This window comes from Lipophrys pholis (assembly GCF_963383615.2).
Source record: "Lipophrys pholis genome assembly, chromosome: 10".
NCBI lineage: Eukaryota > Metazoa > Chordata > Actinopteri > Blenniiformes > Blenniidae > Lipophrys > Lipophrys pholis.
Genome location: NC_137640.1, coordinates 31,246,805 through 31,274,076, shown reverse-complemented (window position 1 = coordinate 31,274,076; position 27,272 = coordinate 31,246,805). Strand labels below are relative to the sequence as shown.

Genomic DNA, 27,272 nt, shown 5'->3' with positions numbered 1-27,272 from the left:
GTCTCAAGGACGTCTAGAGGTTGTCTAAAGGACATCTAGAGGTTGTCTAGAGGACGTCTAGAGGTTGTCTAAAGGACGTCTAGAGGACGTCTAAAGGTTGTCTAAAGGATGTCTAAAGGATGTCTAGAGGACATCTAGAGGTTGTCTAAAGGATGTCTAGAGGTTGTCTAGAGGACGTCTAGAGGTTGTCTAGAGGACGTCTAGAGGTTGTCTAAAGGACGTCTAGAGGACGTCTAAAGGTTGTCTAAAGGATGTTTAAAGGATGTCTAGAGGACGTCTAAAGGTTGTCTAAAGGACGTCTAGAGATTGTCTAGAGGATGTCTAGAGGTTGTCTAGAGGACGTCTAGAGGTTGTCTAGAGGACGTCTAGAGGTTGTCTAAAGGACTTCTAGAGGTTGTCTAGAGGATGTCTAGAGGTTGTCTAGAGGACGTCTAGAGGTTGTCTAAAGGACTTCTAGAGGACGTCTAAAGGTTGTCTAAAAGATGTCTAAAGGACATCTATAGGTTGTCTAGAGGACGTCTAGTGGACATCTAGAGGACGTCTAAAGGACGTCTAAAGCAGTGTTTTTTTAACCTTTTTGAGCCAAGGTACATTTCTTCATTGAAAAGAGCACGAGGCACACCACCAACTAAAAATGTTAAAATATGATACTCTGATAAGAATGACTGTTAATTTCGTCTCCAAAGTGAAGTCAGGGTCCGAGGAGAACTCAGAAGCAGACTCGCACACAGAACTGGCGTTTGCAGGTTTATTTGGATCGTCACAGCAAACAAATAGCAGATCGGCATTCACAGAGGTAGTCCAAGTCCAGGCAGGGGTCGGGACACGATGAAAACCAAAACACAAAGATAGCCACAGGGGCAAACACGAGGACGGGGCTGGGGTCATGAAGTAGGGACAACAATGACGATGGAGCACAGGGACATGAAGGAGCGGGTTTAAATACATGAGGAGAGGGACGACACAGGTGAGACACATCAGGCTGATTACACACACACACACACACACACACACACACACACACACACACACACACACACACACACACACACACACACACACACACACACACACACACACACACACACAGAGGAGGAGCACATAGGAAGGACACGTGACACTGACTGAGGATTACACAACAAAACAGGAAGTGAACACAGAGTGAGAGACGCGGACTTGACGAACTCACACAAAGACAGACACAGACCCTGAGGCCATTTTCCAATTCTTAGAACACCAGTGTGACTCGCCTACGTCATGAGTAACCACTGCAGGGCGTCCTGGGGAGGGGGAAATGTAAAGTTAGGAGGACACATCGGCGTTAATGGAGAATTGGAACACGAGTACTTGAGGACGCGGTGGCTGGATGATGGACCCTGAAGCTGAGGAGGAGGAGGAGGAGGAAGAGGAGGAAGAGGAGGAGGAGGATTCAGCAGGAAGGTGATTTGTACCTGATATTTTATATGAAGATCTATACTTTAGAATATTATTGTAAAATAGTACCTTTTCTGTCACATACATGCTGTGTATATTATAGTGTGTTGTACTGTGTATAGTACCATGTACAGTACTGTATAAAGTACAGTGTATAGTTCTGTGTATAGTACAGTGTATAGTTCTGTGTATAGTACAGTGTTTATATTACTTCTACCTCCTATAAGTCTTTATTTTACTCTTCATCTCCTTGGAGTTCAGTAACAATAAAAGCAGCTGATCAGAAATATTCTACTAATACAAACTAGTATTTTACTGTTTTACTGAAGATCCCTGATGTTTATTAAATAATTAACCAGCTTTTCACATTCCTGCTGCTCTGTCATTAATATGTACTCTATTACATTTGTCTAATATACATCCTACAGTAAAGTACTCCAATCATTAGCTCTAATCATTTCTCTTTAGAATAAATACATACATGGCTTATACTGTGTGAGAGTAAATACATAAATACACACATGGCTTATACTGTCGAGTAAAGAAAGATATCAAGCAGAAGATAAAAGAAACTTTATTTAACAAACTTCAGCAGAACCTACAACAGTAAAAACACAAGATAGAAAAACTATGTACATAGAAAATTGACATTGTTTTTAAAAATTCTAAAGTTCTTTCTTTTATTTCCCAGGAACCCCTGCAGTGATACACAGGTCAATAATGTTCCTACCCTGGAACCTTTCTCTCCTGGAGGTGTCGTGACTCCAGCTTCAGGGTTTCCAGGAGCATCGTTATGTTGATACTGACGCTCCTGCTGGTCATCAGGTATTCTGCTGTACTGCTGGTTGATGGTGTCACCTTCTAATTCTTCCTCCTGCTGGTCATCAGGTATTCTGCTGTACTGCTGGTTGATGGTGTCACCTTCTAATTCTTCCTCCTGCTGGTCATCAGGTATTCTGCTGTACTGCTGGTTGATGGTGTCACCTTCTAATTCTTCCTCCTGCTGGTCATCAGGTATTCTGCTGTACTGCTGGTTGATGGTGTCACCTTCTAATTCTTCCTCCTGCTGGTCATCAGGTATTCTGCTGTACTGCTGGTTGATGGTGTCACCTTCTAATTCTTCCTCCTGCTGGTCATCAGGTATTCTGCTGTACTGCTGATTGATGGTGTCACCTTCTAATTCTTCCTCCTGCTGGTCATCAGGTATTCTGCTGTACTGCTGGTTGATGGTGTCACCTTCTAATTCTTCCTCCTGCTGGTCATCAGGTATTCTGCTGTACTGCTGGTTGATGGTGTCACCTTCTAATTCTTCCTCCTGCTGGTCATCAGGTATTCTGCTGTACTGCTGGTTGATGGTGTCACCTTCTAATTCTTCCTCCTGCTGGTCATCAGGTATTCTGCTGTACTGCTGGTTGATGGTGTCACCTTCTAATTCTTCCTCCTGCTGGTCATCAGGTATTCTGCTGTACTGCTGGTTGATGGTGTCACCTTCTAATTCTTCCTCCTGCTGGTCATCAGGTATTCTGCTGTACTGCTGGTTGATGGTGTCACCTTCTAATTCTTCCTCCTGCTGGTCATCAGGTATTCTGCTGTACTGCTGGTTGATGGTGTCACCTTCTAATTCTTCCTCCTGCTGGTCATCAGGTATTCTGCTGGACTGCTGGTTGATGGTGTCACGTTCTAATTCTTCCTCCTGCTGGTCATCAGGCATTCTGCTGTACTACTGGTTGACGGTGTCACCTTCTAATTCTTCCTCCTGCTGGGGCCGTTGATGGTGTCACCTTCTAATTCTTCTTACTGCTGGTCATCAGGCATTCTGCTGGACTGCTGGTTGATGGTGTCACCTTCTAATTCTTCCTCCTGCTGTACTGCTGGTTGATGGTGTCACCTTCTAATTCTTCCTCCTGCTGGTCATCAGGCATTCTGCTGTACTGCTGGTTGATGGTGTCACCTTCTAATTCTTCCTCCTGCTGGGGCCGTTGATGGTGTCACCTTCTAATTCTTCCTCCTGCAGAGCCACAACACATCTGTTACCTAAACAGAAAACTTTTCCTCTCTAGTTATTTGTGATGCCAAATGAGGTTTATTGATAGTTGAACTGTTCATTTTGTTGTTCTAAACATGTATATTATAGAGTATTTTTTAACGACAGGTAGATGCAGGGAAGATTCTACCTTGCTGACATGTTTCAGCTTCATCTGTAGTCTTCCTCAGAGCGTCATCTGGCCGGTCACCTGATGAAGACGACATGTCATCACAACCAGATGAAGCTGGTAGAATGTCAACAAGGTAGAATCTTCCCTGCATCTACCTGTCGTTAAAAAAAATACTCTATAATATATGAGGCTTATTGATGTGTACATTGGCAACTGGGGATCTGTGCAGGATGCTCTTGTCCTGCACAGATCCTACATGTACCAGCAAGTACTGGTACCAGCTGGGTACTTTCTGCTGGGTGATGGAAGAAGTACTATATCTACCAGGTACTTTCTGCTGGGTGACAGACTGAGTACTGTATCCACCAAGTACTTTCTGATGGGTGATGGAGGAAGTACTGTATCCATGCCTGCAGTACACAGTTGTTATTATATCACTGTACTGGCAACCTGCTTTATCTCAATAATTAAAATCATGAACACAAAGGAAATAATAAATGCTGATTCATGATTACATCAAAATATATCAAATGTTTCCATATGAATTTTAACTGACAGGCAGGATGAAACCCAACAGAACCAGGACAAACCTGCTGGTGCTCCGTCTTTCTGAGAGACTGGAGAGACGTCCTCTGGTTGCTGTCTGTCTGTGTGGCAGCGGGAGACATCATGGAGGTGGAGAGGGAAGGTCCAGGAAGGGAGAGGGAGGAAGGTCCAGGGAGGAGGAGGAGGAAGATCCAGGTTCAGGGAGGAGGAGGAAGGTCCAGGAAGGGAGGGGGAGGAAGGTCTAGGGAGGAGGAGGAAGATCCAGGTTCAGGGAGGTGGAGGAAGGTTTAGGGAGGAGGAGGAGGAGGAAGGTCCAGGGAGGATGTGCGAGCGAGACTCACTGTCCAGCTACCTGCTGCTGAAGAACGACCTGCAGACCTCAGAGAGCAGAACCACATCTAGACAGGAAGCTCTCTTGATGGACTCATGTTCTCTGGTCATGTTCTCTGGTCATGTTCTCTAGTAATGTTCTCTAGTCTTGTTCTCTAGTCCTGTTCTCTAGTAATGTTCTCTGGTCATGTTCTCTAGTCCTGTTCTCTAGTCCTGTTCTCTAGTCATGTTCTCTAGTAATGTTCTCTAGTCCTGTTCTCTAGTCCTGTTCTCTAGTAATGTTCTCTGGTCATGTTCTCTAGTCCTGTTCTCTAGTCATGTTCTCTAGTAATGTTCTCTAGTCCTGTTCTCTGGTCATGTTCTCTAGTCATGTTCTCTAGTCCTGTTCTATAGTCATGTTCTCTAGTCATATTCCAAGTCGTGTTCTCTGGTCATGTTCTCTAGTAATGATCTCTAGTCCTGTTCTATAGTCATGTTCTCTAGTCATATTCCAAGTCGTGTTCTCTGGTCATGTTCTCTGGTAATGATCTCTAGTCCTGTTCTCTGGTCATGTTCTCTTGTCATATTCCTAGTCATGTTCTCTGGTCATGTTCTCTAGTCATGTTTTCTAGTCCTGTTCTCTAGTCATGTTCTCTAGTCATATTCCTAGTCGTGTTATCTACTCATGTTTTCTAGTAATGTTCTCTAGTCCTGTTCTCTGGTCATGTTCTCTAGTCATGTTCTCCGGTCCTGGATTCTACCTCCAGTAGAACCTCCAGTAGAACCTTCACCTCTCAGTCAAGTTAAATAGTTTTAAACAGGATCTTTCCCCTCAGCAGCAAATATAAAAGTACATGAACACTGTTAGATTTACACTAGAACATTTAGATCTCATGTTGAACCACAGTAGAGAACCACAGCCAGCCTCGTCTCAGTCTGGAGCCACAATCTCTGAAAACCTCAGAACAAATGTTCTAGTCAGCGTGATCTGGAAATATCAAGCTCATAACAACATTTTAAACTATATTCTGGCCTAAAACACTCTTAAAACTGCACTCTGTTAAACAATGATGCTAATATTTCAGATTGTTACTCACCGCTGTGTGTTTCCTCCTCCGCCATCTCCTCCAGCTTCTCTTGCCAAATGCATTATGGGTAAATTGGCTTCCCAAGTCTGCACAGGTCCGTTTCGATGCATCCTCGATAAAGTGGGCGGAGCCAGAACACATCCGGGTATTCCATGTGTACTCGGTGAGAAGCAGCCTAAGAATTGGAACAGTACTTGGTCTCCCACTGATGACGTTTCACGAGTACACGAGAGCACAAGTACTGACAGTATGGGTACTGGAAAACGGCCTTACAGTCTTAAATATGAGGGCCCTGTTTGATGTCTGACTGAAAAGGGGCGGGGCTAAGAGGGAGAGGCGGTCATAAAAGGTGTAAATAAGGGTTTTATGACCATTTTAAGATGGTTTAATGGCTTTTCAAAGAGTTTGACTGTTTTATGAGGGCTTTGAAGAATTTAATGGGTTTTTATCAACTCCTCAAATTATTTTATGACGACTTTTGGTGTGGGATTTCCAAAGCTGACTGTTTTATTTTACAACTTAAATCCAATCTTTGAAATCAAATGGGTTTTTTTATTATTTGATGCGGGATGAGGATGAGGAGTAGGGAGGAAGAGGGGAAGAGGGCAGAGGAGGGGAGGCCTGCACTTTGGGTGGAGCGGTTCACAAATCTTTACTTAAGAAAACGTAAACATTCTTCTCCTCTCAAGACAGCGATACTCTGCATAACCCTGCCAGGATCCACGAACCAGGAACAGATCCTCTCAGATCATTTCAGGAAGATCTTTGTGATCGTCGGGGACTGACCCAACATATTAACTTTCTGTTAACCAGTATTTTATCTCTTTACATATCTTAAATGTATTAATACTGCATTCTTACTACTATTTTCATTATTGTTATGAGCTTACCAGACTTGGTGAAAAGTTACAACCATTGTTATCTCAGTAGTATAAAATGTCTCCCACAGACGTGACTTCTGAAAATACCCACCGAGTGTCTTTTACAGCTTCCCTGATTAATTTATAACGGCTCTGAAGTGGAAGGTTTGTTGTTATTGTTTGATGCAGGAGGAGGAGGAGGGAGGAAGATTTGGGAATATTTAAAGAGGTTCTTCAAAAAGTATTTGTTTTTAGCGTAGAATCCACGTGGAGACAAATATGGGACGACTCGCCTCGGCCCAGAAAACAGAATCTGTGACTCCTGAGTCGCCCTGAATAAAAACACCAGAAGTCAAAAGTTAATATAAAAACAAAGAGCAGCTCCGCCTCAATGGCTTTAACAACCACTGCTGAGTCAGCAACATTCAGGTGACTGGATTTGAAGCTCTCAGTATTTCAACAAGAGATCTCCTCTATGCAATACTTTCAATGTATCAATGGATCCGTTCACAGGTTGGGAAGTTTAAGGCTGAATAGTTTGTGAGAAGGTGATTAACCAGAAACCTCTGTGAAGGCAGATTAGTTTAGAGGTCATTTCTTTCCAACCCAGACTGGATTGAGTAAATCTAGATTACTTTGATTGTTAACTAGCAATATGTACCTGATGGAAGCAAAAATAAATGATATACAAAGATGGCTTCTCTTATAAAAACAGCCACGACAAGCTTTAAAACATCAAATACAAACAGCTGAAAGAGAATATGTGTGATGGCGAAGCACCCAAAAGCAGAGGCGGGTAATCGGAGGTAAAAAAGGAACAGTTTATTCTCCGCAAAACACAAAGTGAGCCGGAGTACGGCTGAAAAAACAAAACAGGAGTGCAAGCAACAAGCGTCGGAGACGAGACGGGAGGCGACCCCAGGACCACTCAGCACGATCGACAATAATCCGGCAGCGCCCTTCGATCAGCTGCCGGCTTAAGTACCCTGCTGATCATGATCAGCCTCAGGTGTGTGTTTGTCCCTGGAGAGTGCAGCACTAAGAGAAGGGGAGAGAGAGGAGAGAGCACCACACAGGAAACACAGAACATCACAGTACCCCCCCCTCAATGGACGCCACCTGGCGTTCTACCAGGCTTGTCCGGGTATTTGGTGTAAAAGTCTGAGCAATGTATTGTCCAAGATCAGTGATCGTGAGATCCAGGACCGGTCCTCAGGTCCATATCCCTCCCAGTCCACCAAGAACTGGAAACCACGTGCGGGGTGGCCATCCACAACCCGGGGGGGAGGAGGGGGATCGGAAGGAGGGCTCAGAGGGCTCGTGGAGACAGGCTTGAGTAGAGACACATGAAATGTAGGGTGTACTTTGAGAGACGCAGGGATCTTTAGTCTTATAGCACAAGGGTTAATAATTCTCTCAATTACATAGGGCCCTATGAACCTTGGGGCGAGTTTACGTGACTCAACCTGAAGGGGAAGGTCCTTGGTGGAAAGCCACACCCTTTGACCCGGTTGGTAATCTGGTGCGTCGGATCTGTGTCTGTCTGCCAACCTCTGATTCCGGGCTGAGGACCGAAGAAGTGCTGCGCGAGCTTCGCGCCACACTCTGCGAGCATGACCCAGGTGATCTTGGACAGAGGGGACAGCACCTTGTACATCTTGCTCGGGGAAAAGTGGAGGTTGGAAACCGTGATCCACCATAAAAGGGGACATCCCTGTGGATCTGCAAACTAAAGAGTTGTGGGCATATTCAACCCAGGGCAGATTTGAGGACCACAAGGCTGGGTGCTGAGCGGTGACACAGCGGAGGGTTGATTCCAAGTCCTGATTTGTTCGCTCCGTCTGGCCATTAGTTTGCCCTCAGGTTACCATCCCCAGAGACACCCAGAGTCAGACAGAACGCTTTCCAGACACGGGAGGAAAACTGGGGACCACGATCAGAAACTATGTCCTGTGGGATTCCATGGAGGCGAAAAACATGGTGAGTCAGGAGGGAAGCAGTTTCCAGAGCAGAGGGTAGTTTAGGCAAGGGGACAAAGTGTGCAGACTTGGAGAATCTGTCCACAATCGTGAGGATCACTGTGTTACCGTCGGACGGAGGGAGGCCGGTCACAAAATCCACTGCGATGTGGGACCAAGGTCGATGCGGGACCGGTAGGGGGCGGAGGTGACCTACTGGAGCCTTACTCCGGGCGCAGACCGCACAGGCAGCAACGTAGGCTCTGGTATCCGCTGAGATGGAGGGCCACCAGAATCGCTGACGCAGGAGGGCCAGGGTACGGTGGAACCCCGGGAGGCAGGCCAACTTGGAATCATGCCCCCACTGTAGAACTTGTGTCCTAAGAGCCGGGGAAACAAACAGGCATTCCTGGGGACAACTTTCAGGGGTACCTGTGGTGGGTTGAGCCTCCTGGACCAGCTTCTCAATCTCCAACTGGGCAACGGCCACAACACAGGAATGGGGGAAGAATGGCCTGGCGGACAGGCGACTCCTCCGAAGGGGCAAACTGTCGAGATAGTACATCTGCCTTAATATTCCTGGAGCCAGGGCGATAGGTGATGGTGAACCGAAATCTTCCCAGGAAAAGCGCCCGGCGGGCCTGATGGGAGTTGAGTCTGCGGGCAGAGTGAAGGTAAGCAAAGTTCTTATGGTCAGTCCAAACTACAAATGGGTGTGTGGAGCCCTCCAACCAGTGCCTCCACTCCTGGAGTGCCAAAACCACCGCCAACAGCTCTCGGTTGCCCACATCATAGTTCCTCTCTGCCGGCGATAGTCGCCGGGAGAAAAAAGCACATGGGTGGAGTCTTTCATCTGGAGCAGTGCGTTGGGAGAGAACCGCCCCCACCCCAGTGTCTGAAGCGTCCACCTCCAGGACCAACGGACGGTCTGGGTCAGGATGCGACAGTACCAGGGCAGTGGAAAAGAGAGTTTTTAACTGGTCAAAAGCACCCTGTGCATCCACAGTCCAGGAAAAGGGTACCTTGACCGATGTCAGCCTTAGTAACGGGCTGGCGACCTTGCTGTAGTCCCTAATAAACCTCCGGTAAAAGTTTGCAAAACCCAAAAATTGTTGCAACTGTCTTCTTGTGGAGTGGACAGGCCAGTCCGCCACAGCCTGAATCTTGGCCGGGTCAGCACACAGTTGCCCCCTCTCGATCACGAAGCCCAGGAACAACACTGAGGAGGTATGGAACTGGCACTTTTCTGCCTTGACGAATAAACGGTTCTCCAACAGTCTCTGGAGGACGAGCTTCACATGCTGCACATGTTCCTGGAGAGTCTGAGAAAAATTTAAATATCATCCAGATAAACCAAAAGGAATTGATTTAACATGTCTCTGAGCACATCGTTCATAAGAGCTTGAAAAACTGCTGGGGCATTCATGAGTCCGAACGGCTTCACCAAATACTCGAAGTGTCCTGTGGGGGTGTTGAACGCAGTCTTCCACTCATCGTTCTCTTTGATACGCACCAGGTGATATGCATTGAGGAGGTCCAGCTTGGAGAAGATGGTTGCCTTGTGGAGAGGGCCAAAAGCAGAGTCAATGAGAGGCAGGGGGTAACTATTACGAACAGTTATCTCATTCAGACCCCGATAGTCTATGCACGGCCGCAGGGACTTGTCCTTCTTGTCCACAAAGAAAAACCCAGCCCCCACCGGGGAGGATGACGGGCGAATAATACCAACTGCCAGGGACTCTGAGAGGTAGGGTTCCATGGCCTCCCTCTCAGGCTTGGATAACTTGTACAGCTTGCTGGTGGGTAACTTGGCCTCGGGAAGCAAATCAATGGCACAGTCATAAGGTCTGTGAGGAGGGAGGGAGAGGGCCCGGTCCTTACTAAAGACCTCCGCCAACCCATGATACTCAGGAGGGACGGCGGAGAGATCAACAGGTTCAGGGGTCGGAGGACTCGAAGTGGCACAGGGGTTCGCAGAGTGAAGACAGTGAGTGTGACAGAAAAGACTCCAGTTCGTGATGGAAAAGGTGGACCAGTCAACTTTAACCAAGGGAGGCCCAAAACTAACGGCAACGAGGGGGCGGGGATAACGTAGAGGGAAAGGAGTTCACAATGGTTGCCCGAAAGTATTAAGGACATGGGGGTAGTGCGATGGGTTACCTGGGCTAGTAATCTGCCATCCAGAGCAGAAATCCTCTTGGGGACAGGAAGAGGCTCAACGGGAATCTTGTTACGGTTCACAAAATCAGAGTCAATAAAACTTTCATCAGCACCAGAGTCTACCAACGCCAGGACAGGGTGACAGGCTCTGGAGTGGTTCATAGTACCTTTTAGGGTGAGACGCTCACAGGGGGGGTCCGATACGGAGGTCTGGCTCATCAGCGCCCCCCTGTGGGCTGATGAGCCCGCTCTTTTGGCACCTCAGAACAGTTGGTGACGAAGTGGCCAGCCTGGCCACAATACACACACAGACGTTGGTCCATTCGGCGACGACGTTCAGCTGGGTCAAGCCGTGCTATTCCCAGTTGCATGGGTTCCTCAGGAGGAAGAGAAGAAACGGGTCCACATGGAGGGTCAGTAGAACCCACCGAGGAACACGGCTGCAGAGACGGGACTGGACGAGGAGATGGTCGGGACCAAGGTGCTGCGTGAGGGGGAGCTCTCCTGGCTAACCTCTCCCTGCGCCTCTCCCTAAGCCTATTGTCTAACCTGATGGTGAGGGAAATTACCTCCTCCAGACTAGATGTTTCATCACGGGCTGCTAGCTCATCCTTAAGGTCCTCATTCAGCCCCTGCAAAAAAACTGTTTGTAGGGCTTGAGAACCCCAACTGCTCTCTGCTGCAAGAATGTGGAAATCTATAGCAAATTCAGCGACTGAGGAGGAACCCTGCTGCAGAGAGAGGAGTCGCTTACCAGCCTCTCTACCACGAACGGGATGATCGAAAACTCTCCTCATCTCAGGAACAAAAGAGTCCAGTGTATTACAGACAGTGGAACCCGAGTTAACCAGGGCTGCTGCCCAAGCCGAAGCTTTCCCCTCCAATAAGCTCATCAAAAAGGCGAACCTGGATCCATCAGAACAATAAGTGAGCGGCTGCTGCTGAAAAACTAAGTAACACTGGTGAATAAACTGGCTGTATGCCCCTAGATCACCTGAGTACCTGGCGGGAGTAGGGATGAATGGCTCGCGGGACTGTGCAGCAGGTGGCGCCACTCCAGTGGTGCTGTCGGCAGCAGCGAGAGGTGGAGCGGCCGGTGCGGCGGTGACATCATAGGAGCCAACGGCGTAGGTGTCCAGGCGCTGGGGACAGACTTGTTCCACCCACGTCGTGAGCCGGTCGACTGAGGACGCCAACTCTCGAACCACATCGGCGACGCCCTGTAGTGCTTGTTCGTGCTGCCCCACCCGTGCGCCCTGGATCTGTAGCGCCGATTGCATCTGCTCAACCTCCGCAGGATCCATTTCTTTCTTTGGCCGGATTATTCTGTGATGGCGAAGCACCCAAAAGCAGAGGCGGGTAATCGGAGGTAAAAAAGGAACAGTTTATTCTCCGCAAAACACAAAGTGAGCCGGAGTACGGCTGAAAAAACAAAACAGGAGTGCAAGCAACAAGTGTCAGAGACGAGACGGGAGGCGACACCAGGACCACTCAGGACGATCGACAATAATCCAGCAGCGCCCTTCGATCAGCTGCCGGCTTAAGTACCCTGCTGATCATGATCAGCCTCAGGTGTGTGTGCTTACCGTCTTACGGTGGGGGTACTACCATAGTACTGGAGAGAGGTACTGCCGTTGTACTGGAGGGAGGTACTACCATAGTACTGGAGGGAGGTACTACCATAGTACTGGAGAGAGGTACTGCCGTTGTACTGGAGGGAGGTACTGCTGTCGTACTGGAGGGAGGTACTACCATAATACTGGGGGGGTACTACCATAGTACTGGAGGGAGGTACTGCCATCGTACTGGGGGGGTACTACCATAGTACTGGAGGGAGGTACTGCCGTCGTACTGGGGGGGTACTACCATAGTATTGGAGGGAGGTACTGCCGTCGTACTGGGGGGAGGTACTACCATAGTACTGGAGGGAGGTACTGCCGTCGTACTGGGGGGAGGTACTACCATAGTACTGGAGGGAGGTACTGCCGTCATACTGGGGGGAGGTACTACTATAGTACTGGAGGGAGGTACTACCATTGACTGGTAGAGACATGAAGGACCTACAGGAGTACACCCTTCACCTGTATTACCCAAAATACATGGAAAACACACATTCAAGTAATCATGCTAGGATTGGGAAAGGAAACCCTCCCTTTAAAACTGCAGACTTTTGAAGCACAAACTACTCCGGTAATATTACTGAAGTACACACTTTGCAGGTACTTCTTTGATATCTGAAAACAATCTGACTTGACTTGTTTATAGTTCTTGTGACGTTCAATTGAAACACTGAGGTAAGATAGTTTTGTAAGATAGTTATGTATTGTTATTTTAACTCTATCACTGATGGACAGGATACCACATAGTAGTACCATGTTCAAAGATTTGAGTTTTGTGTTCTGTTCCACGGAGTATTTTCAAATAGATTTTCATGTCATTTTCATCCATCGAGTAATCATTCATTGTTTTTGAGTCATTACTGTGAGATAATGTGTTTTTAATTGAATTGGCCTGTTAAGTTGACTTCAATATGATGAATGACTAAAACTAAAGAAAAGCTTTCAGTTACTCTGAGTACTGCAAACTTCAAATAAACAAGTTACTGTTAAGTTTTACATTTTTATATATAATCTCATGATTCTGCATGTTCCTAAACTGTGTTTGGCTCAAGAGCAACAGACCTGAGAGAGTTAAAAATGAACAGAATTATTTATTAATGAGTACCAGTGAAACTACATGGTACAAAATGGAGGGTGTTGGAATTCGCTCCTATGTCCCCATGAATTCCGCGTGTTCGTTGATCCAAGAGAGGACGAAACAGAGTTGATTCCTAAATAGTGAATTTATTGATCACACGAGCACGAGATTACAAAATGCAGATCCCAAAGATTGCAGAATACCAGCTTGGTCCGTTCTTCCTAGCAACACCACAGCTTGTACCCTAGCTTGTACCCTAGCTTGTACCCTAGCTTGTACCCTAGCATGTAGCCTAGCTTGTACCCTAGCTTGTACCCTAGCTTGTACCCTAGCTTGTACCCTAGCTTGTACCCTAGCATGTACCCTAGCTTGTACCCTAGCTTGTACCCTAGCTTGTACCCTAGCATGTAGCCTAGCTTGTACCCTAGCTTGTACCCTAGCTTGCAGCGAAGAAAGGTGCGTCCGTAACGAGCAGTTCTTATTTATACCTTTACATACACTCCTCCAAACTGGTATTGGTCAGTTCCTAGTGATGTATGTGTTACTGTGGTAATGTTATTATTCTCTTCTTCTGACTTCAGTTTCCAACCGGTTTAATCCTGCTTGGTACTTTTTGCTCAACGTGGGCACAATAGCCTCCACTCACTCCCTTCTCTGGTCTTTACCTGACCTTCACATGTTCCACTCCTCTTTAGATTCCATTCCCTTATTTGGACCTGTTTTTGTTCACCAGCTGCACCCTGTTTTTCACTTTACTAAGCAGCTGTCTGTGATTGCTATGTACTGGTCGCATTACACTTTCTTACAGGCCTAAATTCATAAGCAACACACATCTAATAGTACGATTATACTCTTTAAGGGAAATGGGGGGAAAAATACATGGTGGAATGCAAAGCTTTAGTCTCTGTGACAGTGAAGCTAAAATGGCAGACTCCATCGAAGAATTCAAGTTAAAATAATCTGACATTACCACAATCTAAATTCTTTAATTTGTTTGACTGTTACTTCATGAGAAGTCATTTAATTAAATGTGACGGATCTAAGTTAACATTACTTAGTTTTTGTAAGGCATTGAGTATGCATAGTTTTTCATTAAAGTCAACATATTATATTTTACAGTGTACGTGTTTCTGAATATTGGTGTACTTATTTACTTTTAAGGTGGATGGAATGTCTCTAGAAGCTGCTCTCCATAAAGGGCTGTTTCCAGGATCTACAAATACCGTTGTTCAGCGACAGTTCAGTGTTTTCTCTTGAAAATGCCTTTTAAACAAAACCTATAGCGGAGCTCTTCTCTGACCAGCTCATCCTAACCTGCTGTTCTTTCTACCAACACAACTCTCATTAACTTCTTTATATATTCTTTATGACCTCAGACCTTCACAGTTAAGGAGGCGGGGCTCCATCTGATTCTCCAAATACATGAAATAACATGAACGCGCAGTAAAAGTACAGTAAATGTATTGCTTATCAGTCAATAACATCTTGACAATAATGATAGGTTTGAATGTGTTGTGCAGGCTGAGTTTTGAGGTGTTTGATCGTTAGAAATGAGGCTAAAGAGTCAATCAGGACTTCACGTTAACCCAGAGGTGCACTTGTGTGACCTGCTTGATGAGAAGTATTGAGGATTTACGTTTCACTTTTAAATGTTTATATTAACTAAATTCATTCAGTTAGCAAGGATAATTGTCTGTTACGCTGATTGTCAGAGACAATACCTTACTTCAATAAATATTAAGAAGACGAAGGGAAAGAAACAAACCTGAACACGTTCGACTATCAACACATTTATGTTTCTGTGAATTTAAAAATAATGATGAGAAAGTCGACCCTGACCTGCAGCAAAAAAACACTTCTTCTTTCAAACAGTGAATCACACACACACACACACACACACACACACACACACACACACACACACACACACACACACACACACACACACACACACACACACACACACACACACACACACACACACACACACACACACACACACACACACACACACACACACACTACGAGAGAGGCAAATGAAGAAATCCTCCCTTTTATTGAAGATCATCTATAGAAAATAAAGAGAATACAATTCAGGGCCCTTCTTTAGTTTGTTGGCATAAATATATTTCGACATAATTACAGTATATTAATTTATAAAACAATCAAGATTCCTACTTGATCCCAGGGAGCGCGGCGCCCTCTATTGGCCACTGCTCCTCATAACGCTCCTGATGGAGGTCTGCTCATCCGGTTCTTCCAGAAACAAGAGGTCAGAGGGAGAATTACTCCAAATGAATATTGCATCTTCCCCCCACGCTCCTTCTCATTGGAACACATTAGTGGGTGATGTGCCATGGAAGAAGAAATATTTGATCGCTAATAAAATGAAAGATATTCAAGCCTTGCTCACAGAATTACCCAGCTGAAGTCTCCGTTCAGATCAGAGTTGAATGAAACTTAGAGATACTTTGCAGTTTCTATAAAACCTTCCCTGAAACAACCTTCAGTTGTCTGGTATTGCCCTGTTGTTAAAGTGGCCGTCTGATCCAGGGTCAAATTCATGATCTTTTAGTTTTATTCTTCCGAAGATCGTTTGGTCTCTTAATGACGGATTTGTATAATATGTATATATGTTTAGCGTGTACTGAAGAAGTCCTCTTCTTATTATCTCTAAATTTCATATCCCTACATGCACAGGTACAGGTAGTAAACCTGCTTCATTCAATTTTTCAGCGAGTTCAAGTAATACTTCCACTCCAGCATTATTTTGAAAAGCAAAAAGCAATTAAATCGTGTCTGTGTGTAAAATGTTCACGATGTAAACAAGTTAATAATCCTCATTTTGTTTGTTTGTTTCTTCTTATTTTTCTCTTATTATCTCTTCTATACTGTTAAGTACAATAAGTATGTGTTTATTGTAATTTATTTTGCTATTTGTCTGTAAAGTCACAAGTGAATTGAAAGTTTTTTTAAATTCTCCAACATGTTGATTGTAAATATGTAAACACTCCTTCAGTAAAGCTGCTCAAAGGCGAAGAAAGCCAAAGTGAAAATAGACATGAGCATCATGTTGGCGAGGTCAGAAGGGAAATGTGTGGCATGGAGGGGGTACTACGATATGGCGACAACAATGGGACGAGGAGGAAAGAGGAAGACTTCTGTTCACGAGTCCAAATCCAGTGGGAGGAATGAGGAGTGGAGGAAGAAGAGACGGCGTACATGAGATTAAGAGTTGGGCCAACATCTGTGAATAGAACCAAATACAGGGAAACATCCAACAGGCCGATGTAGTACAACGTCTAGTATCACAAACAGTGGAGCAGTGCGGGGGAGGGGGAAGAAGGATATGATGGAGGGATTGAGGGGAGAAGGAATGGAAGGAGGAAGAGTGAAGGACATACTGGTGTGGGGAGAAAGAGGAAGGGGCAGGATATACCTGGGGGGGGGGGGGGGGGGGGGTTTCTAAAGGCAGCGGGGTTATTGGGGCAAATATAGAGCGGTGGGAATGACATGGAGAGGTAGAACCAGCAGGTGGCGGTAATGCATCAAAGTTAGTGAAAGGTGTGAGGAGGCTTCCTAAAGGAGTTAGTAAAGGTGTTAGGAGGCTTCCTAAAGGAGTTAGTGAAAGGTGTTAGGAGGCTTCCTAAAGGAGTTAGTGAAAGGTGTTAGGAGGCTTCCTAAAGGAGTTAGTGAAAGGTGTTAGGAGGCTTCCTAAAGGAGTTAGTAAAGGTGTTAGGAGACTTCCTAAAGGAGTTAGTGAAAGGTGTTAGGAGGCTTCCTAAAGGAGTTAGTAAAGGTGTTAGGAGGCTTCCTAAAGGAGTTAGTAAAGGTGTTAGGAGGCTTCCTAAAGGAGTTAGTAAAGGAGATCACGGTGGTGAGGCAGTCAGACTTTCACTTAGTGATGTCATAATAAGGCGACGGCGGCTCTAGTTAGTGACGTCTGCCATGGTGAGGAAAGAACTACAAGTTTCTGAAAATGAACTACAAAAACTTCATCTGGGTTCTAGATGATTTCAAGTTGTTCTAGGCAGATTATTACTTTGGTAACTTACATGATCTGCTCCTTTTTCAGTCATCCTGAGTTTCCCTGAACGCTCCGATGAGCGGGTTCCTTTAAATGTAGGAATTGTGGGGGAACATGAGCTGGTCTCCTTTGGTAAAGGAACCATCAGTGGTTCCTAGGCTAAAGGAGGTTCTAAAAGAAGCATCAGTGGTTCCTAGGCTAAAGGAGGTTCTAAAGGAAGCATCAGTGGTTCCTAGGCTAAAGGAGGTTCTAAAGGAAGCATCAGTGGTTCCTAGGCTAAAGGAGGTTCTAAAGGAAGCATCAGTGGTTCCTAGGCTAAAGGAGGTTCTAAGGGAAACAACGAGCCTCCTTTCCTTTGCTTATTGAGAATTCAGACAGTTCTTATCATGGCCGCCTCACAAAACACTTCCGGGGTGAAGGAGAAGAGGACAGAGAAGGAGACAGGAGGGACATTAGGACAGACCATAATAGTGAGGAGACGCCTCACCGATTGCTGCCGCCCACTAGAGCGGTGCGTTTGCAGGGCGGCCATCTTGGACTGGTGGCAATCGCTCCTGCAGTGCATTACGTCTATAAAGGAATGATGTGCTTATACTATTAAAGTTGTCATAAATCACGCAATTCTCAAGCAATTTTCACAGAGTTTGTTAACAAGAGTCAGACATGATATATATACATATATATATATATAGAGAGAGAGAGAGAGAGAGAGAGAGAGAGAGAGAGAGAGAGAGAGAGAGAGAGAGAGAGATGTAAATAAAACAAAATAAACCCAGAAAACGTTCAGATGTGATCAGGTTTTTATTGACATTATTGCTTAGGGCGATGGCTGTACACTGCATTTGACAATTATTATTGTATTATTGTTATTGCTATTCTTATAAATATTATATTCTCATATTATTATTCTATTTTATATTTACTGGTATTCTCATTATACTATTATTACTGCTCTTATTATTATATTAAATTATCTTATAATTATCTAATGCTGTTTATTATTATGATAGTTTGTATTATTTTATTATAGTTACTGAATGCCTCCGTCCAGCTCAGTAGGTAGAGCATGAGACTCTCAGTCTCCAGGTAGAGGGTTCATGTCCCACGCTGGGCGCCACCTTCCTGTGGGCTCTCCACCTTCCTGTGGGCTCTCCACCTTCCTGTGGGCTCACCACCTTCCTGTGGGCTCTCCACCTTCCTGTGGGCTCTTCACCTTCCTGTGGGCTCACCACCTTCCTGTGGGCTCTCCACCTTCCTGTGGGCTCTCCACCTTCCTGTGGGCTCACCACCTTCCTGTGGGCTCTCCACCTTCCTGTGGGCTCTCCACCTTCCTGTGGGCTCTCCACCTTCCTGTGGGCTCTTCACCTTCCTGTGGGCTCTCCACCTGCAGGAAGGTTCTTAATGGTGCAATGTGATCTGGGTGACGGTGCTCAGACTGACACCACCACCACCCGGGAACAGGTGGATGGATGGATAGTTACTGGATTCTTATATTATCATTATTAGAACCATTACTACGGCTGAGTATAGCCAGTAACCCATTTGCCCACCAGAACATTATTATCACAATACAGCGATTCTGCTCGGTAAATAGCTGCAAGTTTCATCTACGATACATTACGATGTCTGTCTATATAAGAAGTTCACAATTTATTGACAGAACCCACTTCATAGGAATGACAGCCCAGTAAAACAGTGTGTACTGCACATTAACACACTAAACAAAGTGTGTACTGCACATTAACACACTAAACAAAGTGTGTACTGCACATTAACACACTAAACAAAGTGTGTACTGCACATTAACACACTAAACAAAGTAGCTACATATATGACATTTTTAAAAAATCAAACAGTTTGGAAATCGGTTTAAAATTCAACTTATAATTCTACTTAGAGATTGAGGAGTACCTCTTTCCATCGTCGATATTCATTCACCCCTGCCGCCACCACCACCGGTCCAAGATGGCGGCGCTGTTGACGCACCCCCCCCCCCCCAGAAAGAGGCGTCTACTCTCTACTACGTCTATGAGTATTTGTTCCTTTCACTTCCGGTTTTCATCCCGTGAGCTTCCGGTATCTTGTTCGTTAGCTTCAGCGAGAGGAGCTTCTTTATTTCTTTTTGGTTCTGGTTGTGGTCTAGATGGCGAACCGGACCGTTAAGGACGCGAACAGCATCCACGGGACGAACCCGCAGTACTTGGTGGAGAAGATCATCCGGACCCGGATCTACGAGTCCAAGTACTGGAAGGAGGAATGCTTCGGCCTCACCGGTAACTTAGCATCATTAGCTTCTGTCAGCTTCTGTCCGTCTTTAAACTCACTCTACTGGTTCTGGTTGTAGCCTGTGGTTCTCGTAGTAACATGACTCTGGTTCTGGTCCTGGTCTAGCGGAACTGGTGGTGGACAAGGCCATGGAGCTGAAGTTCGTCGGGGGGGTCTTTGGGGGGAACATCAAGCCGACCCCGTTCCTGTGTTTGACCCTGAAGATGCTGCAGATCCAACCGGAGAAGGACATCATCGTGGAGTTCATCAAGAACGAGGACTTCAAGTAGGTTCCTGGGTCTGGTACCTGGACCAGGTCCGGATGTGTCCCCCTCTTTATTTATTTACTTAAGCTATTTTCTAGCATTACTAGTTTCTTTATTCAAATTTTTTTTTTTGGGGGGGGGGTTAGCTTCGTTTTTAATGATTTAAAATGTATTTTATATTCATGTTCCAGGGATGTGTGCCTGCTATTTATGTTTTAGTATTCATTCTTATTATTTATGTTCCAGGTACGTGCGGTTGCTAGGGGCGACCTATATGCGACTGACCGGCACGGCGGTGGACTGCTACAAGTACCTGGAGCCACTTTACAACGACTACCGCAAGATCAAGAGCCAGAACCGCAACGGAGGTGAGTCCAGGTACTCTTCAAGGTCTTCTTGGTTCTGGTCCTGGTTCTGACCCGGTTCTCCCTGCAGAGTTCGAGTTGGTCCACGTGGACGAGTTCATCGACGAGCTGCTGCACGCCGAGAGAGTCTGTGATGTCATCTTGCCACGACTGCAGGTGGGCGGGACTATAAGGGAGAGGGGAGGGGCTAGACTGAGAGGGTGGGGTCTGTGATGTCATCCCGCGGCCACTAAGGTGGGCGGGGCCAGGGGTGGGGGAGGTGTTAGACCAGGGGTGCATAGATATAAACACTAGAGGTTCCCTTCTATCTCCTTATCTATAGACTTCACCTTAACCCCTGGATGACATCACGGGGTTAAGGAAAGGTGTTAGGAGGCTTCCTAAAGGAGTTAGTAAAGGTGTTAGGAGGCTTCCTAAAGGAGTTAGTGAAAGGTGTTAGGAGGCTTCCTAAAGGGGTTAGTAAAGGAGATCATGGTGGTGAGGCAGTCAGACAGCACTTTCACTTAGTGACGTCATAATAAAGCGACGGCGGTGCAAGTTAGTGACGTCCACCATGGTGGGGAAAGAACTACAAGTTTCTGAAAATGGACTACAAAAAGGTGATTTCTACCACCTTCCTCTGTGCCTCTAACCGCTGATATAAACTAACTTGCATGTTTTCCTGAACGCTCAGATGAGCCGGTCCCTTTAAATGTTGTCACAGCAAGGAATTGTGGGGCAGCGTGATCTCATGAGGAAGCATCAGTGTTTCCAAGGCTAAAGGAGGTTCTAAAACAGGGGTGTCCAAACTTAGTCCTGGGGAGCCGGTGTCCTACAGGGTTTAGGGGGTTCGTTACTGGGCTTTTTCACAACCTTGCTGATGACGTCATTATTAGTTTCCGGTATGCTGAAGAAGGGAGGAACTAAAACATGCAGGACGCCGGCCCTCCAGGACCGAGTTTTAACAGCCCTGCTCTAAAGGAAGCAACGAGCCTCCTTTCCTTTGTTCATTGAGAATTCAGACAGTCCTCATCATGGCCGCCACTAAAAACACTTCTGGGGTGAAGGAGGAGTGGATAGAGAAGGAGACAGGAGGGACAATTCGGACGTATCTTATATGCCGCACGGCGCCACCTGTGGCATGCCTACAGCGCCGCCATCTTGGGGAGGTCTCCTGCTTGTGCTAAACATATATATCCCAGCCTAGAAAATCCATAAAAATAATTTGTAGCTCGCTTGCTAGTCCACGTATCAACACAATTAATAGCTCATTTTAAAGCTGAGGAAAGGCTCTGTAACCATGGAAACCTCATGGAGGAATTATTGGGAGGGGGAAAAGTCTTCCAGCAACACAGCAATGTGCAATATTAGCAAAGCAACACAGCAACGTGGATGTTTTCAAAGCAACGTGGATGTTAGCAAAGCAACAAAGCAACGTGGATGTTAGCAAAGCAACGCAGCAACGTAGATATTAGCAAAGCCGTAGTCCAGCAGGGCGGCGCTCTGCAGCCAGACGTCAGTGCTCAGCCTCCAGCTCTGGGAGGAGAACAGCTCTGACATCAGAACAATGAGCAGCAGCTCCTCCAAGCTGTCAGCAGGCGATTCACACCTCCCTGAAGCTGCGTCCTCCTCCACGCTAAACTCCCTGGAAATAGTCCCAATGGTTGGAGCTGCGTTAGAGCTGGAAACATTGTGTTGCTGCTGCCTTGCTCAAGAGTTTCCCCAGGGATTAATAAAGTCATTCTGAGCTTTTAAAGATAGAACTAGTTTATTATGAGATGATGACGTCTTTGTACTGCTTCCTTCTCTGTCCTGATACTAACCTCAAGGTGTCTTTAGAGAGAATACATGTATACATTAGTACATTTCATACTTTACTGTAGAGAGGAGTTTATTACAGCCTCATATACCATCAACAATAATTATAATAATAATATTAAAGCAAACAGCTCTGGTATCAGGATAGTATCAGCAGATATACATATTCAGGATCAGGATCCTATCAGAAGTGAAGAAACGTGCTCAGTGCTTCCCTACTGCAGTATAGAGGAGCAAGTTCCTGAAGCTGTTCCTCCATCACACTCCTGGAATAAGAACTTTTCAATGTTCAGGAATTTTCTAAATATTTTAGTGACAAACTGGATCCACATTCTGTCAGTTTGTGTACTACAGTACTGCACTCTGTCATGCACCAGTTTGTGTCTTTTTATTGGTGTACTCTAGTCACTGAATACTATCAGTTAATTATGATACTACAATGTATTTTCTGTCTAAAACTAGTCAATCATTCTCTAGTAGGCACAAGAATTATATTCTTCTCTTTAAATCATGAATGCAGTACTTGTATATAATAGTTGTTTTCAACTATTCTAAGGTATTGAAATGACTGTTAATGTGTAAATAAATTAAATATGTCAATGAACTGTGATAGGCTCAATGTCTAAATATTTCAGTACTATGTCAGAACCTGTATGGATACTCTCATGGAAAGAAGTTAAACTGTAAAAATCATTTGTGAAATCCTTTTATATTTGTCTGGTCATTTTTAATTATAGTGAAATGTACCTCAAGTTTATTTAAAAAACAACTACAGAAACATATTACAATGGATTTAATGGTCGAATTAATACTTTACCCAAGCTTATAAATTTCCATTAAACTTCTAAAGTAAAAATGTGTCCGAGCAAGTAAAAAGTATCTCAAAACTTTTAATGTGAAGTCCTGTAAACATTGAATCATGAAGATATTGTGGTGAACAGGCTTTGGTACTGACATCCACCCCGTCTTCACATCCAAACCCTCCCCAGAACTTTGACTGATCACATAGTGAGAAGGTACCTATGGATCATTTCTCTGGAGAAACTATATTCTGCTAGTATATCATCATGTACTGTAAATATCACTGGAAACTTAAGACTAAAAGAATACTGAAGATATTGAAATGAAACTTTAATACTGATCCCAAACCCCCAGACATTAAGCCCTGCCTGGTATGGCAGCTCTCTCCAGCAAACATTCCAGGCTGGACCCTGCTGGGTTCACCCCACAGCTGAGTGCTCCACAACAGCCACATGCCTTGCTATGCAGGGCTGCCGTACCAGGTATGGCTGCTCCACAACAGCCACATGCCTTGCTATGCAGGGCTGCCGTACCAGGTATGGCTGCTCCACAACAGCCACATGCCTTGCTATGCAGGGCTGCCGTACCAGGTATGGCTGCTCCACAACAGCCACATGCCTTGCTATGCAGGGCTGCCGTACCAGGTATGGCTGCTCCACAACAGCCACATGCCTTGCTATGCAGGGCTGCCGTACCAGGTATGGCTGCTCCACAACAGCCACATGGCAGGTGCAGCACAAGAAGATACTCAAATGAATATTTGTCTTTCTCCGGTTAATTTATGACCGTTTCATTTTAATTACATTTGAATGTAATTTTATTGAAACACATCTGTCTCATGACTGGTAATACACAGAGCAGAGACATACATGTACCAAATCAGAACACATGCAGGGAGCTCAGCTTGAACTATGAGGAGTCTGGACTCAGTCCAGTAGATACTATACTATACTATACTATACTATACTAAGATGCATGCGATACAGGATGAAGTAACTCGTAGTAGTCTTTTTAGACAAACAAGTGCTCCACCACCATGTTGTAATGGAATCTACAATGATGCCTGAATATGAGCTAATAAAAGAAGCAGCAGTCTTGTATGAAGTACAGTTACACAGCATCTTGCAGTAGTTTGAATCAGGTCATTATAAAAACTAGAACAACTGGAGAACTTCAAGCTGTTGATGTACGATGTACATAAGCCATCGCCTGAGCAAAAGTGCAAAGCCACTGTAACCAAACAGCAGCAGGCAGGTGATGAGGGAGGGGGGGCGACTGCATTCTCAGACGCTTGGTAGTTTTTTGCCATGTACCAGGGAAGAAAACGCTTAAGATGATGTACCTGCAACACAAAATGTAGAATTAAAAAGAAATCAATTATTTCTATGATCATGATTTTAATATAACATGAAACTGTTTTTGTTGGGGGCAGGACTAGTGCAAACCATGGCTCACTAGTCCGCTCGACTAGTGGGAAAAAAAATTACTGACCCAGTATTGTGGTTCTGGTTTTGGTCTTAGAAGCATCTAGTTCTGGTTTTGACCTGGTCTTGTGGTTCTGGTTCTAGAAGCGTCAGGTCCTGGAGGAGGCGGAGATGTTGGACACCCGGGTCAGCGCTTTGGAGGAAGACCTGGACGAGGTCGAGACCAGCGACGACGAAGAGGACGACGAGGACAAGGTGCAGGCGCGCTAACACGCTAGTTTGGGTTAGCCATCAGCAGCTCATATGCTAATCGTGCTTGACTGATTGGCAGGCGGAGCGACTCCAGACTCCAGAGCCACATCGACGGGGTTACCGTGACAATGACCGCCCCCGACGCTCCCCGTCGCCGCGCTACCGACGGAGCCGCTCGCCACGCCGCAGGAGCCGGTCCCCCAAGAGACGCAGGTTAGCAGCACAGCTAGCATCAGCGTTGTTTACAGTTGGCAACGATCATTCAGTTAGCCGACCTCCATTTGGTAACAACACATTTAACATCATCTCCAGGTAGCTAAATTAGCTGTTTGCATCGCCTCCAGCTAATGACATTAGCTTCGCCGTTAGTTAGCAACTTTAGTCATCAGCATACCTAGAAGTTAGTCACAATAGCTGTCAGCTTAGCTGCCAGTTAGCAATGTTAGCCATTGGCATAGGGCCCAGTTAGCAGTTTTAGCCCTTAACGTAGTCTCATTATCTGTTAGTATCATCTCCAGTTAGCTGTTAGTATCCTCTCCAGTTAGCTGTTAGTATCCTCTCCAGTTAGCTGTTGGTATCGCCGCCAGTTAGCTGTTAGTATAGCCTCCAGTTAACTGTTAGTATAGCCTCCAGTTAACTGTTAGTATAGCCTCCAGTTAACTGTTAGTATAGCCTCCAGTTAACTGTTAGTACAGCCTCCAGTTAACTGTTAGTACAGCCTCCAGTTAACTGTTAGTACAGCCTCCAGTTAGTTGTTAATATAGCTTCCAGTTAGCTGTTAGTATAGCCTCCAGTTAGCTGTTAGTATATTCTCCAGTTCGCAGTTAATATAGCTTCCAGTTAGCTGTTAGTATAGCCTCCAGTTAGTTGTTGGTATAGCCTCCAGTTAGCTGTTAGAATAGCCTCCAGTTAGTTGTTAATATAGCTTCCAGTTAGCCGTTAGTATAGCCTCCAATTAGTAGTTGGTATAGCCTCCAGTTAGCTGTTAGTATAGCCTCCAGTTAGCTGTTAGTATAGCCTCCAGTTAGCTGTTGGTATATTCTCCAGTTCGCAGTTAATATAGCTTCCAGTTAGCTGTTAGTATAGCCTCCAGTTAGTTGTTGGTATAGCCTCCAGTTAGCTGTTAGTATAGCCTCCAGTTAGCGGTTAATATAGCTTGTGTATATGTTTCCAGTCCATCTCCTCGTCGAGAGCGTCACCGCAGTAAAAGTCCACGACGTCACCGCAGCCGATCCCGAGAACGACGACACCGATCCAAATCCCCCGGTACGAAACCAGAATCAGAACCTGAAGTTGTAGAACCAGAACCACTTCAGAACATGTAGAACCAGAGCCGCTAACCTGTCTGTGTCGTTCCAGCTCATCATCGCAGTCACCGACATCGCAGCCACTCAAAGTCTCCCGACAGGTAAGCTACACGAGTTAGCATGTGCTAGCGTGACAGTGTTAGCTAATGTTTATTTTCTCATCTTGTTTCAGGAAGAAAAGTCACAAGAAGAACCGACGAGGGAACGAGTGAAGCCCAGAGTCTTTCTGTTCTCCATGCTAGCATAGCTTTATCTGTTAGCATTGCTTTGTTTTCTGTGTCAGCAACTTTTGTTGCAATTGCTGTTCTATGTGTTCAAATAAAAGTTTCTTATTCACCTGCGACTCTGAGTGACTGTTAGTGACACATAAGTTAGTGGTTAGTGCTAATGTTTCAGAGTGACTTAGTGGCTAATACTAATGTATGAGTGACTTAGCGGCTAATGCTAACTAGAGTCACTGTCAATTTTAATTTATTTAGTTAATTTTTTATTTCAATAATTGTACTATTTGTCTTTCGTTTGAATAAATCTATAATAATCTATATTCAAATAAAGTTACTTAATGGACTCATGCCGCACGACATCCCCGGAACCGGAAGCGCGTTCGGTGCGTGTCTCTTTAAGGGAGCGCGCCGCCTTTTTACGTCATCACGTTCCGTCATGGCGGAGCTCCGCGAGAAGGCCCCCACTCAGCTGCACGAGGAGGACGCCTCCGACAAACGTGAGTAAAACACAAAAAACTTTGGCGAATTCCGCGTGAGTTTTGTTTACTCCTCAAGCGAGACGCTCTGGAGACAAAAGCGACATGCGACGTTTGTTTGTGACGCGGGCCGGGAGCGCGGGAACCTGCAGGGGGACGGGCCTCAGCGCGGAGCTGCACCACAGGGCCCAAACAGAGGGAGAGGAGAGGGAGGAGGAGGAAGAGTGGAGCAGAGCAGAAAAGAAGGATGAATTGGAGAAAGAATGAAGATGAAAAGGAAGAAAAAAGGAGGACATGTATGGAAGTGAATATGGTTAAAAAATCATTTTGAAATTAATTAATAGAGGTGCTTTTTCTCTGAGATTAACAGCAGTTTTTGACTCAAATAAAATTAATATTCTCTTGCTTCAGGTTGCACATCTTTGCTTCTATAGACATGAAGTACACACATGGAAAAAAAGTCCAAAACAAAACAGCCACAAGAGACTCTTTACTGCCATCCTGTGACCACTACTGGAACATATAGAAAATTTATCAAACAAATCAATTAAGAAATGTACTTACAGTAAAGTATTAATCAATTAAATTAGTTGAAACTAATGTTACCATTGATTAAAATGGCAACATACATTTTTAAATAATGATAGATGCTAATCTTCCATGTTGTGTTCGACTTGCCGCTGCTAGCGGATGTTAACCTGTTAGCTTGCTGTGCTCTGTGTTGCAGCTGACCCACATGTCTCAATTCAAGCTAGCCTGGAGGCTCTGGAGGCTCTGGTGGATCTGAGCAGCGGTCAGTTCTTTTAGTCACACACTTAGCATGGTTAGCATGTTAACTCGTCTATTAGCTACAATAGTCA

At 45.3% G+C, this 27,272-nt stretch overlaps 3 protein-coding genes across 4 annotated transcripts in view; 2 read left to right on the top strand and 1 right to left on the bottom strand.

Moving 5' to 3' along the window:
* LOC308116020 (NACHT domain- and WD repeat-containing protein 1-like) overlaps positions 1-8,050 on the bottom strand; it is a gene marked incomplete at both ends in the record, with an annotated part of 21,853 nt that extends 13,803 nt beyond the window's left edge. The window contains one exon of the mRNA XM_080473970.1: positions 7,945-8,050. Within this exon, the coding sequence (XP_080330096.1) occupies positions 7,945-8,050 (106 nt within the window). The remainder of the gene's footprint in view (positions 1-7,944) is intronic.
* An 11,226-nt stretch (positions 8,051-19,276) lies between these two features.
* On the top strand, positions 19,277-26,048 carry prpf38a (pre-mRNA processing factor 38A). Its single transcript, XM_080472712.1, has 9 exons — positions 19,277-19,508; positions 19,627-19,786; positions 20,013-20,134; positions 20,202-20,287; positions 24,298-24,408; positions 24,485-24,618; positions 25,580-25,671; positions 25,765-25,813; positions 25,885-26,048. Exons 1-9 carry the CDS (start codon positions 19,379-19,381, stop codon positions 25,922-25,924), a joined length of 924 nt encoding a protein of 307 aa, XP_080328838.1. The 5' UTR covers positions 19,277-19,378; the 3' UTR covers positions 25,925-26,048.
* A 312-nt stretch (positions 26,049-26,360) lies between these two features.
* The window catches only part of trmt1l (tRNA methyltransferase 1-like), a 39,851-nt gene continuing 38,939 nt past the window's right edge, over positions 26,361-27,272 (top strand). The window contains exons 1-2 of one of the 2 annotated variants that reach the window (XM_080472687.1): positions 26,361-26,433; positions 27,140-27,205. In XM_080472687.1, the coding sequence (XP_080328813.1) occupies positions 26,373-26,433; positions 27,140-27,205 (127 nt within the window). In that variant the 5' untranslated portion in view covers positions 26,361-26,372. The remainder of the gene's footprint in view (positions 26,434-27,139; positions 27,206-27,272) is intronic. The other variant, XM_080472688.1, reaches the window with a different exon arrangement.

What these genes read in the sequence shown, in the direction of transcription:
- prpf38a (XM_080472712.1), top strand. Translation starts at nt 19,379, where the DNA reads ATGGCGAACCGGACCGTTAAGGACGCGAACAGCATCCACGGGACGAAC. An exon ending in CGGTCCCCCAAGAGACGCAG is followed by an intron (nt 24,619 to 25,579) that starts GTTAGCAGCACA and finishes ATATGTTTCCAG; the next exon opens with TCCATCTCCTCGTCGAGAGC. An exon ending in ACACCGATCCAAATCCCCCG is followed by an intron (nt 25,672 to 25,764) that starts GTACGAAACCAG and finishes GTGTCGTTCCAG; the next exon opens with CTCATCATCGCAGTCACCGA.